General features: G+C 36.6%; 1 protein-coding gene across 1 annotated transcript in view; it reads left to right on the forward strand.

The window, feature by feature from the left end:
- Positions 1–13217, forward strand: part of NCKAP5 (NCK associated protein 5) — a 776078-nt gene that overhangs the window by 251829 nt on the left and 511032 nt on the right. The window contains exon 3 of the mRNA XM_049615277.1: positions 3093–3166. Within this exon, the coding sequence (XP_049471234.1) occupies positions 3093–3166 (74 nt within the window). The remainder of the gene's footprint in view (positions 1–3092; positions 3167–13217) is intronic.

Genomic DNA, 13217 nt, shown 5'->3' on the forward strand with positions numbered 1-13217 from the left:
GGGAGAGAGAGAGAGAGAGAGAGAGAGAGAGAGAGAGAGAAGAGAGAATCAATTTTAAGCAGGCTCTGTGCTGAGCGTAGGCTTGATACCATGACCCTGAAATCATGACCTGAGGCAAAATCGGGAGTTGGATGCTCAAATGTCTGAGCCACCCAGGCACCTCAGGTGAAGCTACTTTAAATTGAAACAGCCCATATCATTACTTGAAATAGCTTGTAAATCCCAATTCAGCGGCCCCTACATTTAATGGTTGAAAATCTGTATTATTACTATTCATCTCTGTCTAACATCCTATTCTAATATTCAGCAACTGTAATTGAAGAAGCATACACTCAAAAATTTGATGTTGGGTAAGATAAGAGAAAATGGATATTACCTTCACATTGTGAAGTGATTTGCCTTTGAGAAGAGGTGAGTGGTATTATGAAAAAGCCTATGCTTACCTCTTGGCAGACACTATAATATATGCATACTTAAACTATTAAATTCTTAGAACACCTCTGTAAATTGACTATGAGTTCTCTCTCTCTGAAGATGATGGAAATAAAGCTTGGAGAGATTAAATAATTTGACCTAGGGAACATAGCTAGGTAAGTACCAAAACTAGGATTTGAACCTAACTCTTGATTGAAAGATCCTATCTATAATCACATACCTTTCAGCTTCATCCTCTTGCTTGAGCTAAGAAGAGTGAACAAAATAACAAATCCATGGGTTTTAGCGCAAACCGTTTTCCAGAGCTTGCTTGCTCATGCTTTGGCCCCGCTTAGCTTGCTAACTGTATTTTAGACTCCACACCATAGTCACTCTGTTTCCAGCCCCACTGCCTTCCTTTCTGTTCCTTTAGCACCACATATTGGGGATGTTTGCATATGCTGTTTCCTTTCACTCCTCTCTCTTTTCTCTATATGCCTACCTCCTTCTTCTCTTCCAGGTCTTAGCTCAAATATCATTTGTTTGGATCTCTTTCCAACCACCTTATACCAGGGAGGTGCCCTTCCCCATTTAAATTCTCCCATCACTGGTGTGTTTCCTTCATGAACTTTCTCTCTCTTGGTTATTACTCTATGAACCAAACTTAGAATAGCATTTGGAGAATAATAGATTTTGAAAAAAAAACAATTGAGTTAAAGAATGAATGAATGACTTGGAGATTTATGTATTTGTTTCTAACTGGAACCTGTTTAAAATTTATTTCATGGGTGTATTTGAAAATTAATGTCTTTGGTAACTGAGTGTTCTAAATCTTTAAATCTTGATCAGGATACATAATACCATATCTACAAACTGTTAAAACTTTCTTCATTAACAGATTTCTGCTTTGGATTTAATATGCTCAATGGTCTTGTTTAAATTATTAACCTGGAAAAGAATATTATTTAGCTAATCATCTGAAATAAAGTTATACTGTTAGAGAATTAGCAGTTTTAGCTAAGAAAGGATGTGGTGTGCTATCTAGTCTAACTGAAATATTGTAGAAAGGTAAAAAGGGCTACATGAGCAGATCTAGGTCCAGAAACTCAGGAAAGGACTTTTTCCATAATATCAGCTCCCTTCTTACTGTGTGGTTTCTACCCTCCCTCATTATAATGCATATTCTTATAGGAGCAATAGATTATACATAGCACTTAATCAAAACAAATCTATTTCAGAAAGAATCATTATTAATCAAAGTTCTCATTTTATCTCAAATCCATAAGAAACAAAACAGTAACTTTCATGGGTACCTTAACACAGAAATCATTGCATACTCTTCCATAGTATAGATATACTATAAACACAGAGGATTGCAGGCTAGATGTTCAAAGAAAAGTAAAAGAAGTATCAGGTTCAGGATGAAATCAATCATCAGAAATTTTACACATTGTGCTTTGCTTGATAGATGACAAATGAAACTATTGCATATGAACCTCATACTCAGAAATCACTAATTAAAAAATTATTTTAATAACCTTTAAACTTCTATAAATCTCATGTTGTAAGGGAATTCATTATTTTTTCAGAAATGTTTCTTGAAAACATTTTGATTGACAAAAATTGACATATTGAAAAAATATATACCTTGTTTTCATATCTTCTTAGAAGGTAGATTTTTTTTTTCTAGGAGACCAAAGGGGGGAAAAAACCCAAACTAATTAGACTATGTTTTTATATAAAGAGATAAAGGGAAATGGACATGTTTCATCATTGCAAACAGTATGCTCAGTGAATATATAAAGCATTCTATATAGTTCAAAAGTAGTGTTTTCAGGGGCACCTGGATGGCTCAGTTGGTTAAGCATCTGTCTCTTGATTTTGGCTCAGGTCATGATCTCAGTTTGTGGGATTGAACCCCACAGTGAGGAGCCTGCTTGGGATTCCCTCTGTCCCTCCTCCACTCATGCATGCGCACGCACTCTCTGTCTTTCTCTCACTCTCAATAAATAAATAAATAAATAAATAAATAAATAAATAAATAAATATTTTGGGGTGCCTGGGTGGCTCAGTCAGTTAAGCATCCGACTTTGCCTCAGACCATGATCTCACCATTCATGAGTTTGAGCCCCGCATCGGGCTTTGTCCTGACAGCTGCAGCCTGGAGCCTGCTTCAGATTCAGGGTCTCCCTCTCTCTCTGCCCCTTGCCTCAAATAAATAGACAGTAAAAATAAATAAATACTAAATTTTTTTTTAAAGTAGTGTTTTTACTAGGAAGTAATTATAATAAGACCAGTGTAATCAAGACCTGTATTGTCTACTTTATTCTTACTCTTCTAAGGTCAGCAGCATCATTGGCTTACTTATTTTTATATGGTAAAATATGTGTACCACAGTGTAGATGACCATGAAATTTAGCTTTCATCTGTGAATAAGAGGGCTTTTATGCTAACTTTGTAGAAGTCAATTTCTCTGTTTATAGAATGATCCAAATTTATGGAGAAAATATTTATCTGTGAGGAACTCTGCATGTAAGTCACAGATGCATTGGCTCCTAGAACTGAGAGGGATCAGGGATTATTTTGTCAAAAATCTTTTCTGCAAAGAGAAATATAATCCAAATTCCAGTGACTATTGTAATGAGGCTTTATTTGTCTTTGTGTGTCTACATGTGCAGGAATACATGGACTCCAATAAATACATTGAGCATCTTCTAACTCAGCTCGAGGAACAACACAGAAGTCTATGGAGGTGAGTGAAATCCATGCCTTTAACTTATAGCAGGCCTGATAGCTTGGGTGTTGATCACAGAGTCTGGGAGTTGGTAAACTGTTTCTTCTTACACTTGATGTCAAAATCACCTTTGGAAGCAAAAATCACCAGAGGGTCCTTAGAGAATTTTATACCTTTAATGAAAGTAAAGCAATAGTGCCAAAAGTTGTGCTTAAGTCAAGGACCTGCTCAAATCATGACACTTTGTCAAGGTCAGGAAATTAATTTGTCCAAAGCCACACAGCAAACTTACATTGTGGAAACTAGAACCCAAATTCTCTCACCCTTGCCTGCTTAAAGAGTGAGTTTTCCTGTAATTAAAAAGTTGAATACAGCTGCTTAAAATGTCTGCTTCTCTTCATATGAAAGGAGGATATTTTAAGAATGCTATTCTATAGACCTCTCATGTTTAGTTTTTTGTTCTTCCTGGTGGGCTCTGATTCTTGATAAAGAAAGTTATGGGAGAACATTGGTATAGGTGATTTGGAAAAAAAAAAGTTAATATCATAAAAGGCATATTTTCAAGATACTTGGTCCCTGGGGCCTCTTGGGAATTGAGGCTGATCAAAATGGTTATGATGTTATTTTCTATGTGGTCATGCTCTGCATATGTGCTCTTATGGAATCTGTGGTTGCTTTTCCTAAATTCCTACGGCTCCTGTTATCTGGAATAAATATGCTAGTGCTGAATCACATGATGCCTCCCATAGTGCCAGAATTGTTTAATGTAATTAGCTTTTTCTCCCCAGGGTCAGTAAGCCCCTGAAGTCCTTTATTTCTTATCTCTTGGCAGCATGGGTGGAGGAGAGTACTCTCTCTGTATACAGAGATGGTGGGTAAATATTTGCTAACCCTGTGGCTTTCTTGTCCAATCTCATCCAAATGTATCATCATTGGTCTCTGTACTAGGCTGTTCTGCCCTTTCTTCACTCATCTTGTAACAAATCCTAATAACCTTGAAATTTGTCTTCTCTGAGAGACTGTAGTTCTTAGGCAAAGTGCCTAATAATTTCATTTGTTCTGTGCTTTATATCAGTTTCCCTGCTTAAGAACAGATCTGTGCTTATAGTAACAGACAGTCTATTTTGGTGCATGGAAAAACTTCTCGTAGGATACAACAAAAGAAAATATTTTTTGAGTCTGCTTGCTGCTAACAGACATACAAGTTAATTTTATATAACTGTGTGATATTTGTTAGATATGTTTTTTAGAGCTGTAACCTGGTATTGATAAAGTTTTCTTTTGTTAACCAGTGTATTGTATTAATAAAACTGGCAACAGTGTGTTTATAGTTATGTATCTTTTGGCTTATATTTCCCATAGATCTCTTCCAAGGTGTAAAAGTCATTTAAATGAATTATAAATTTTATTCCAACTATTTATAAAGGATATTTGGTTTTCACTATCTTTTTAAAGAAAAATATATACAAAAAAAGATGAATACCACCTGATGAAACAAATTAGAGTTTAATTTGGTCAGTAAGTGTGTCTTAAATACATCATTGGGAAGGAGTTATGATTTCATGGGTTTTGAACCAAAAAAACCTGCATGGAAAAGAATGTTTTCCTGCTTTGATAAGATAGCTGATAAAAAACCTTTTGGTCTTCTTGGATAGGATTAAATGAAAATCCAATTTCAGGCATAGACTTAACCTAACATAAAGGAAGAGCTCAGAATTTTGTGTGCAATCACTTCTATTTTCCTTCAGAAATAGAATAATTGCTGCTGGAGAAGTAGAGCCTTATATATAGTGGCAGAGGATCTAATAAAAAGGCTTCATTTGAATAACAATAAAGGGCAATGGCATTTGAATAGTCAGAATAACTACCTGAGAGAAGATGGGAATGGGTAGTATTGAAAAGAAAATGAAAACCAATAATAGCAGATTTATATACTATTTATTGAATCATGAAATTATACTTGGTTATATTTTATAAGCAGATCTTGATTGACTTAAAGTGGTAGGCTTTCTGATGGTTATTACAATATCATAACTGCAACTGTAGCCAAATTGTTTTTCGGTGAGGGATATGCCAGTGACAGTGAACAAGGTGGGAAATTCTTTCTGGTTATGATTAAATTTTAAAAATACTTTCTTGACTTAGGGTAAAATCGGTGATGTGCAGAATATCATAAGAATAGCATGTCATGTCTCAAGCACACTTAAACAAATGTCCCCATAAGTCAGTATAAACTTTTGCTGATTTTTATTATGCTTTTGATTTGTAACTGCTATAATTTTCATGAAGTGGGCTATTATCATTGCTGCTGATATTAATTGATGGCCTCCCATTTATACTTCAACCTACATATAACATAGACAAATCTTGAATGCTTAGATGTTCTAACAATAATTGTAGTCAGCATTAATTGATGGCTATAGTGTTTGAGTATTGATCAAAAGCATGATAGACACATGACATACTGTTGCTATTTGGCTAATGATAAAAGAATGGGACCCAGTGAAGATTGATACAAGATGGGATACAAAAATTAAGTCTTTGCTTATTTTTATAGAAGGGCCCACTAGTCTTTAATAGATTGTCATTGTTTCTTATAGCATAAAACATCTGCTGTGACACAGATATATTGTCATAATCATACTCTCAAGATAACTAGTTATTTGGGGGGCCCTGTTTAGTATTCTACTGAAATAGACCTATAATCTGTCTCTGGTTTTCAAATTGCAAAGAAATTTGAAGTTTAAATATAGCTGTCTAGCAATGAGCTGTCATTTAGCTCAGAAAAGACATTTTTTGACACTAACAGAAAACTTGTGTGAATTCATCTGACTAGGTAGAGTCAGAATTTAAAATCCAGTGTAAGATTTGACCACAAGTCTGGGTTGACTTAGTTTGCTCTGCACCTCCCTGCTTGATGAAGAAAAATCAACATTCCTGGTGACAACTGGTTTACTAGATGTTGAAGTGGGATGTTAAATTTCTGCATGTTCATTTGTTTTAATGTGGAAGATTAAGAATAGCATAAGAAGGTTCTTTGACAATTAAGTTTTTAATGTTTTTATTTATTTTTGAGACAGAGAGAGACAGAGCATGAGCAGGGGAGGGGTAGAGAGAGGGGGAGACACAGAATCTGAAGCAGGCTCCAGGCTCTGAGCTGTCAGCAGAGAGGCCTATGCGGAGCTTGAACTCACAGACTGTGAGATCATGACCTGAGCTGAAGTCAGACACTTAACGGACTGAGCCACCCAGATGCCCCGTCACTTAATGATTTTTGTATCATCTGCTGCCATTTCTGATTTGGCTAAATATATCTGACTGACAAGAGAGATTATAAGAAAACGACTACTGAGAATGTCTTTCTTGTAACATTTGATAGAAACCTTTATCCATTCGCAGCTTCAAATTAAGAGTTGAGAACAAACACAAACAGTTGGGAGATACAAATTGAATTCATGAATATTTATGGTGTTAATAACTCTTTCATGTCACATATAAAATTAAGTGTGGAAAATGGAAGCAGCATGATTATAGAAAAGGAAAGAGGACCAGAAGTTTTGGAGGCTTGGACTCTAGGCCTGGCCTTCCCAAACTGGCCATGGGGTGTCCTCTCTGGAATAATTTTCCTTTTCTGTAGAAAGAAGCTATCAGTAAAGCTAGTTTTTAAGATTACTGAACACTGAGATTATTTGAAATACATGATGGTTAAAATAATACATTTATGCAATATTTACAGATACATGTTTAACCTTATTTTTCTCTAATTATACAGATGGATCACTTTGTAGCATTTAATACATATATATCATAGAAAGCTTTCAGGAGCATAAGTTAGAAATCAGTAAAATAAAAGAGATACCTAACAGCTTGCTGATAACTTCACCAGATGATATCAAAGTGTTCACTTCAGATTTTCATAGATTGACTTGGAGACAGTGTTATCAGTAGTCTGTACATAAAGAATAAGGTCTGCATGGCCAACATTAAATGACAAGATCTGGTGAATGCAAAGTGCCACCTGCTAGCCTACAGATCCCAGATCAGAGTCCCATTTGAACATGCTGTATCTATGCTAGGGAGTCTCAGTCAGTGCACTGTAGACATTTGGGGCCAGACCATTATCTTGGGAGGGGGGTAAAAGTAAGGTTGTCTTGTGCATTATAAGTTATCTAACATCATGTCTTGCTTCTACCTACCACATACCAGTACCTCCCTCTCCCCCCCTGTATTGTGACAGCCAGAAATGTCTCCAGACATTTTCTACATGTTTCCCAGAGGTCAGAATCCTCTTTCCTTCCTGTTGAGAACCTGTGATCTAAATGATCTATGAACATTTTCTTAATCCCATTCCAAGAAAAATGAATACCCCGGGTAAATGTTCAGATTTTTATAAATGGGTTCCTCTGTGTCCAAATTTGAAATATATTAGGTAAAACCAAGTTTTAAAATTGTTTGAATTCTAGAATTTCTCAGAGCAATTTAAATGGCTAACATGTGCTATGAGTTTCAAAAATAGAGTATAAAAAAGAACTTTGACTTCTTAAAAAAAATCCTATTTTTCTTGCAGTATTTATTCTGACCAAAATTCCAAGAAGCATATTTTGGGAAATAGTGATCTATCCAGTTCAGTCACCAAATATACAGAATATACAGAAATATATTCAGAATATACAGAAATATATACGGAAACATGGTTATAACAATTTCTTCCCTCTTCCTATAATTCACTGCTACTGGGATGGATACTGTAATTAAAGGTTCTCTAATAGTGTGAAGAGTGCAGATTATTAGTAAGAGGGGAATGTACATATAGGAAAAATGCAATTTCTAATTCATCATCATTTTCCTGAGGAGCAGCCCAAGCCTCAGTACCAAACTTCAAGAATCTGAACAACTATTGATCATTGGCTATGTTGGCCCTAGTAAAGCATTTAACTCCTGCTTCCTCAAGGAGGAAATGTGAAATGTGATGGTTTCCTACATCATCAAGGGAAGTAAGATATCTAATTGAAAATGATGTATAGATCCCTGATTGATATAAAAGTCACTGAGACCTGTCCCATCCAATGATAAAATTATAATTTTAGTGTACCCAAACTTGAAAAAAAAATTATTGAAGTATAGTTGACATACAATGTTACTAGTCTCAGGTATACAACATAGTGATCAACATATCTATACATTACAAAATGCTCACCTCCATAGGTATAGTTACATTGGTCCCCATACAACATTATTGTGATGTTACTATAATCCCTATGCTGTACTTGATACCTCCTTGACTTATTTATTTTATAAATGAAGTTTGTACCTCTTGATCCATTTACCTTTAACATTCTCCAAGTCTATCCATGTTGGTACAAATAGGCAAGATTTCATTATTTTTTTGTGGCTGAGTAATATTCCAGTGTGTGTGTGTGTGTGTGTGTGTGTGTGTGTGTGTGTGTGTAAAATCATACATTATTTATCAGTGGCAACTTAAGGTGCTTCCATATCTTCACTCTTGTAGATAATGGTGCAGTAAACATGGAGGTGCATATGCCTTTTTGGATTAGTGTTTTTGTTTTCTTTTGATAAATACCCAGTAGTAGAATTACTGGACCATATGGTATTTCCATATTTATTGTTTTGGGGAACCTCTATTCTGTTATCCACAGTGTTTTCACCAATTTACATTCCTACCAACTTCATGAAGGTTCCCTTTTCTTAAGTTCTCACCAAAATGTGTTAGTTCTTTCTGATTTTAGCCATTCTGACATGTATGAGGTGATATCTCATTATGGGTTTGACTTGCATTTCCCTGATGAATAGTGATGTTGAGCATCTTCTCGTGTGTCTCTTGACCATCTGTGTTTCTTCTTTGGAAAAATGTCTCTTCAGGTCTTCTGCCCATGGTTAATTGAATTATTTGTGGTTTTTGATGTTGAGTTATATACATTTTAAAAAATATATTTTGAATATTAACCCATTATCAGATATATCATTTGCAAATATCTTCTCCTGTTCAATAGGTGGCTTTTTTTGTTATGTTTTGTGGGTGGTTTCCTTTGCTATACCACAGCTTTTTACTTTGGTAATCTTAGTAGTTTATTTTTGCTTTTGTTTCCCTTGCATGAAGAGGCATAACCATAAAAATGTTGTAAAGGCTGGTGTCCAAGAGATTACTGCCTGTGTTTTCTTAATAGAGTTTTATGGTTCAGGTCTCAGATTGAGGTCCTTAAACCATTTTGAGTTTATTTTCGTGCACAACATAAGAAAGTGGTTCAGTTTCGTTCTTATGCATGGATGTGTCTAGTTTTCCTAGCACCATTTATTGAAGAGATTGTATATTGCCTCCTTCATCATGGATTAATTGACCACATATTCATGTATTTACTTCTGGGCTCTCTGTCATGGTCCATTGATTTGTGTATCTCTTTTTGTGCCAGAACCATATTGTTTTGGGTACCACAACTCTGTAGTGTATCTTAAAATCTGAGATTGTGGTACCTCCAGGTTTGTTCTTTCTCAAGATGGCTTTGGCTATTCAGGGTCTTTTTTTGTTTCCAAAATTCTTTAAAATAGACTTTTACTTTTGCTTTCTCGCTTATCTGTGATTCTTATGCTAAGTTAAGAGATAAGAAAAAAATGGACAAAAAGTATTTCATTCTCATGTTTCAAAGTGTTGCTTATCTAAGTGTGAACACTCAAATGAAATGATCCACATTTCAAACACTCATTGATGGTCTTCCTAATTTCAACGTCTTTGTACATTTTTGGGTGGAGATAATTGGCACAAGTACCTGCAGTTCATTTCAGCTCTGATCTCAATTTCTGTAAAATGTGAGTGATGTTACAACTGCTTATAGAGAGGCTGCATACTCTTACTCTGTTCCTGAGAAAAGAAAATGCTTTCTTCATGGGTTACCTAGAAATTGACTTATAGTTGTAAACTGGAAGTAAGAAGAAGAAGCAAGCACATATGCCCTGAGAAAAGTCCAGCCCAGAGCTCTTGGAGATTTACCTTCTGTGTATCTTGGATTTTAAAATCAAATTATCCAGGTATCTTAAGAATTAGCCCATCTCTACCCTCATGGGGTTAATTTATGTAGACTAAGGAGATGCCGAGTATTAAACAGGTTGCCTTTGCTGTAATCATAGACTTCCACTGGGAGATCTTAATTGGCAACAAGTAAAACTGCTCTGCATGAATTCTTAATGGTGGACACCAAATAAAATAAGAACTGTGATTTGTTTTCTAAATCCCTTCAGGAGAAAAAGAGTCTATCTCTGGGGGATAAAATGTGCAGCAAACAGAGAGAGCTCAGTGCTCTCTAATAGCAATAAAAGCTCTGAAAGCAAACCTCATGCTATGCCAACTCAGTAAGAGCACATGGTCCCCCAGCTCTGCACCTCTGTCTCACTCTGCCGGGGTCAAAGGAGACCAGGGCTAGCGTGCTTTGCATGATCTTCCCCTCCTCTCAACCCTTGGGCTGGATTTCTAAATCATAGCTGTATTATAGGGCAAGTGTAAGCACAAGGGCCACCCTGGAAACCCATCAATGTCATTTCTCAATTACCCACCAGGGGTTGTTTTAGAGATGCAGACAGTCTCAAACCCCTGCCAAGATAAGAGTATTGCCTCTAAGTCATGCCCTCTGCCCAGCATAAGGGAGAATAAATCAGAGCTCTGGAAATTGGGTATTGCCACATGCTTCACCAGTTATGTCATCCCTAGACAATGTGCAGGGGGCTGGTGGGCTGAACCATATCCCAAAGGATACTTACTATAGCCTGATGGTGCTGCTTTAAAGGGACAAGGAAGCATTTAGGCATCTTCTCACAGCTCTAAAGACCCGGGTGAAGTGGCATTCTTGTCTCTAAGGTGACTTCTGTTCAGTAGCAGAAGGGACTAATAGAACTAAGCCCAGAAATTTAACTGAATTGACTGAACAGGAAGATTACTCAGGTTCATATCTGACCTTGTACTTGAGGATTCATCAACATTATAGTTTATTTAGGTGACCTGTATGTGGTCTACATGTTTAACTACTTAGGGAATTGCCTAGTATTTGAATCGAGGCCTTCTGGGGCAAGGAGACATCAAAAATGCCACAGTGAAACTCTGCATCAACTTTATATACAGGATTTTCCTTCCCCCCACCCCCCTTTTAAATAAAATTTGTCCACCCTTTAAAGGACTGTGCTACTCCAGCACAGAAGGTCTATTTAGGCCCTAACCTAATAAATAGTTAAAATAGGCTATTTACAACCCTATGGGTTTTATCTCCCTCTCTTCACTCCAAATCTTGTTTGAAAGAAAATTCACTTAAATTTATCAAGGTCACTCAATGGGCCTAGGGGGAAGAATCTGTTAAACAGGTTTTAGGAGACTGTCCTTCAGAAGTCCAGGAGTTTCCCTGAGGAGGGGCTGTTGGATCTGACTCCTGAAGAGGAGCAAATCTGAGGGCATGAGAGCAGAGGGAGAATCAGTTACTGAATAGATGTAGTTTGCACGGCCTTTAAGACTTTTGAATACAACTGTATATAAGATGATGAGACATTCAGGTCTAGAGCTTTTTATAGTTAATAAAGCACACTATAGATGAAGGCATTAGGTGAACCCATGAAGCTATAAAATTGCCCTTCAAGACAACTGGGGAAGTATCCCCACTTGAAAGATGGGTTTATGGCTGCCATGGGAAGCTTGTGTTGAATCCTTTTATACACGCAGGTCCATAGGTGATTTGAAATTAATTCTACTTCTAGCTTAAACGGGTTTATTTCCTTCAAGAAATACTCTCAAAATCCCCCCAAATATTTCAACATCAATAGGATTCGGGGGTCATCCAGAGAAATTTACCTCTATCTAATCTGAAAATATTTGGCTTAAAACACATTTATTATCTTTAGGTCCATGCTTATTTTAATATGACGGCCAGGAACCTAATGTGATTTATTTATCTGAAGTTAAAACGAAGAGCGCAAACAAAAGGCATTTTGTAGATTTATTTAGGGTAATAAAGATACCAAATATTCCCTACTAAGTTGAAAGGAGAAAAACTCCAGCAGGCAACAATATAAATGACCCACTTGATCTAAATGCGTGTGTTGAGGCTGAAGTACACCCACAGTAAGAAATGATGAAGTGCCTTTTTTTTTGGTGGAAGAAGGAATGAAAGGGGTAATTACCCTAGCTTTCTATTTAATTTTAGTTTTAATGGAACAAAATTACTAACCTGTTAGTGCTTAAGCATACTTGTGATTTTTTTTTTTTAAGGAATTGATTATTAGGCAATAACTACATATCGCTATGTGAGTAACTATGAAGTTAAAAGGAGTAATTTACTTTTGCCTTTTTCTGCTTATCTACTCCCCCCCCCCCCCCCCCCACACACACACCTTCATTCTTTGTGAATCTTTGTACATAGAGGGCTGGCAGCAAGCAGGGATTTCTAGAACCTCACTTCTACCCTCTTAACTCTGGGGAGAGCTATCTGGCCTCTCTGAAAAGAGGAAATGCAAACTGTAATTTTTTTCCCCCTCAGGCTTTAACTATATGGCATATTGAATACTTTTGAATTATAAATTAGAACTCATAAATAATCCAACAAAGAGCTGAGGATGGAAGTGTGCCCTCGAATCAAAGAATCAGGAATAGGTTGAAATTGTAAAGTAGTTGGTAAAGGCATACTCTGGGTATCTCAGGGCAGAAAGAACTTCTAAGATAAGAATGTCTGTTGTCAGGTTGGCTGAGGTTGGCAACCTCTGACTGGTTTCATGGCCCAGGAGCCCTCAGGAGATTGCTTTATGGAACCCGGCTGCCTTGATGATCTGGCGTTGCTCTTTACTGAATACTCACTCATGAAGTATCATACATGTCCTCTCCGTAGAGATAATCATAGGTTTTCGCTATCTGTAACCATCTGCCTAGGAGAGAAAGACCACTCCAGTTCTCAATCCTGCATTACTCCATGAACTCTGTTTTACCAATTGGGGAGATCTCTACTAATTAAGTCCAGTTAAGGAGGACAACACTTCAGCAAGAATACTCCAGACATGTACCCGTGGCTCTGTCCTCACCCTAAAT

Source organism: Panthera uncia (genome assembly GCF_023721935.1).
Source record: "Panthera uncia isolate 11264 chromosome C1 unlocalized genomic scaffold, Puncia_PCG_1.0 HiC_scaffold_3, whole genome shotgun sequence".
In the NCBI taxonomy this organism is placed as follows: Eukaryota; Metazoa; Chordata; class Mammalia; order Carnivora; family Felidae; genus Panthera; species Panthera uncia.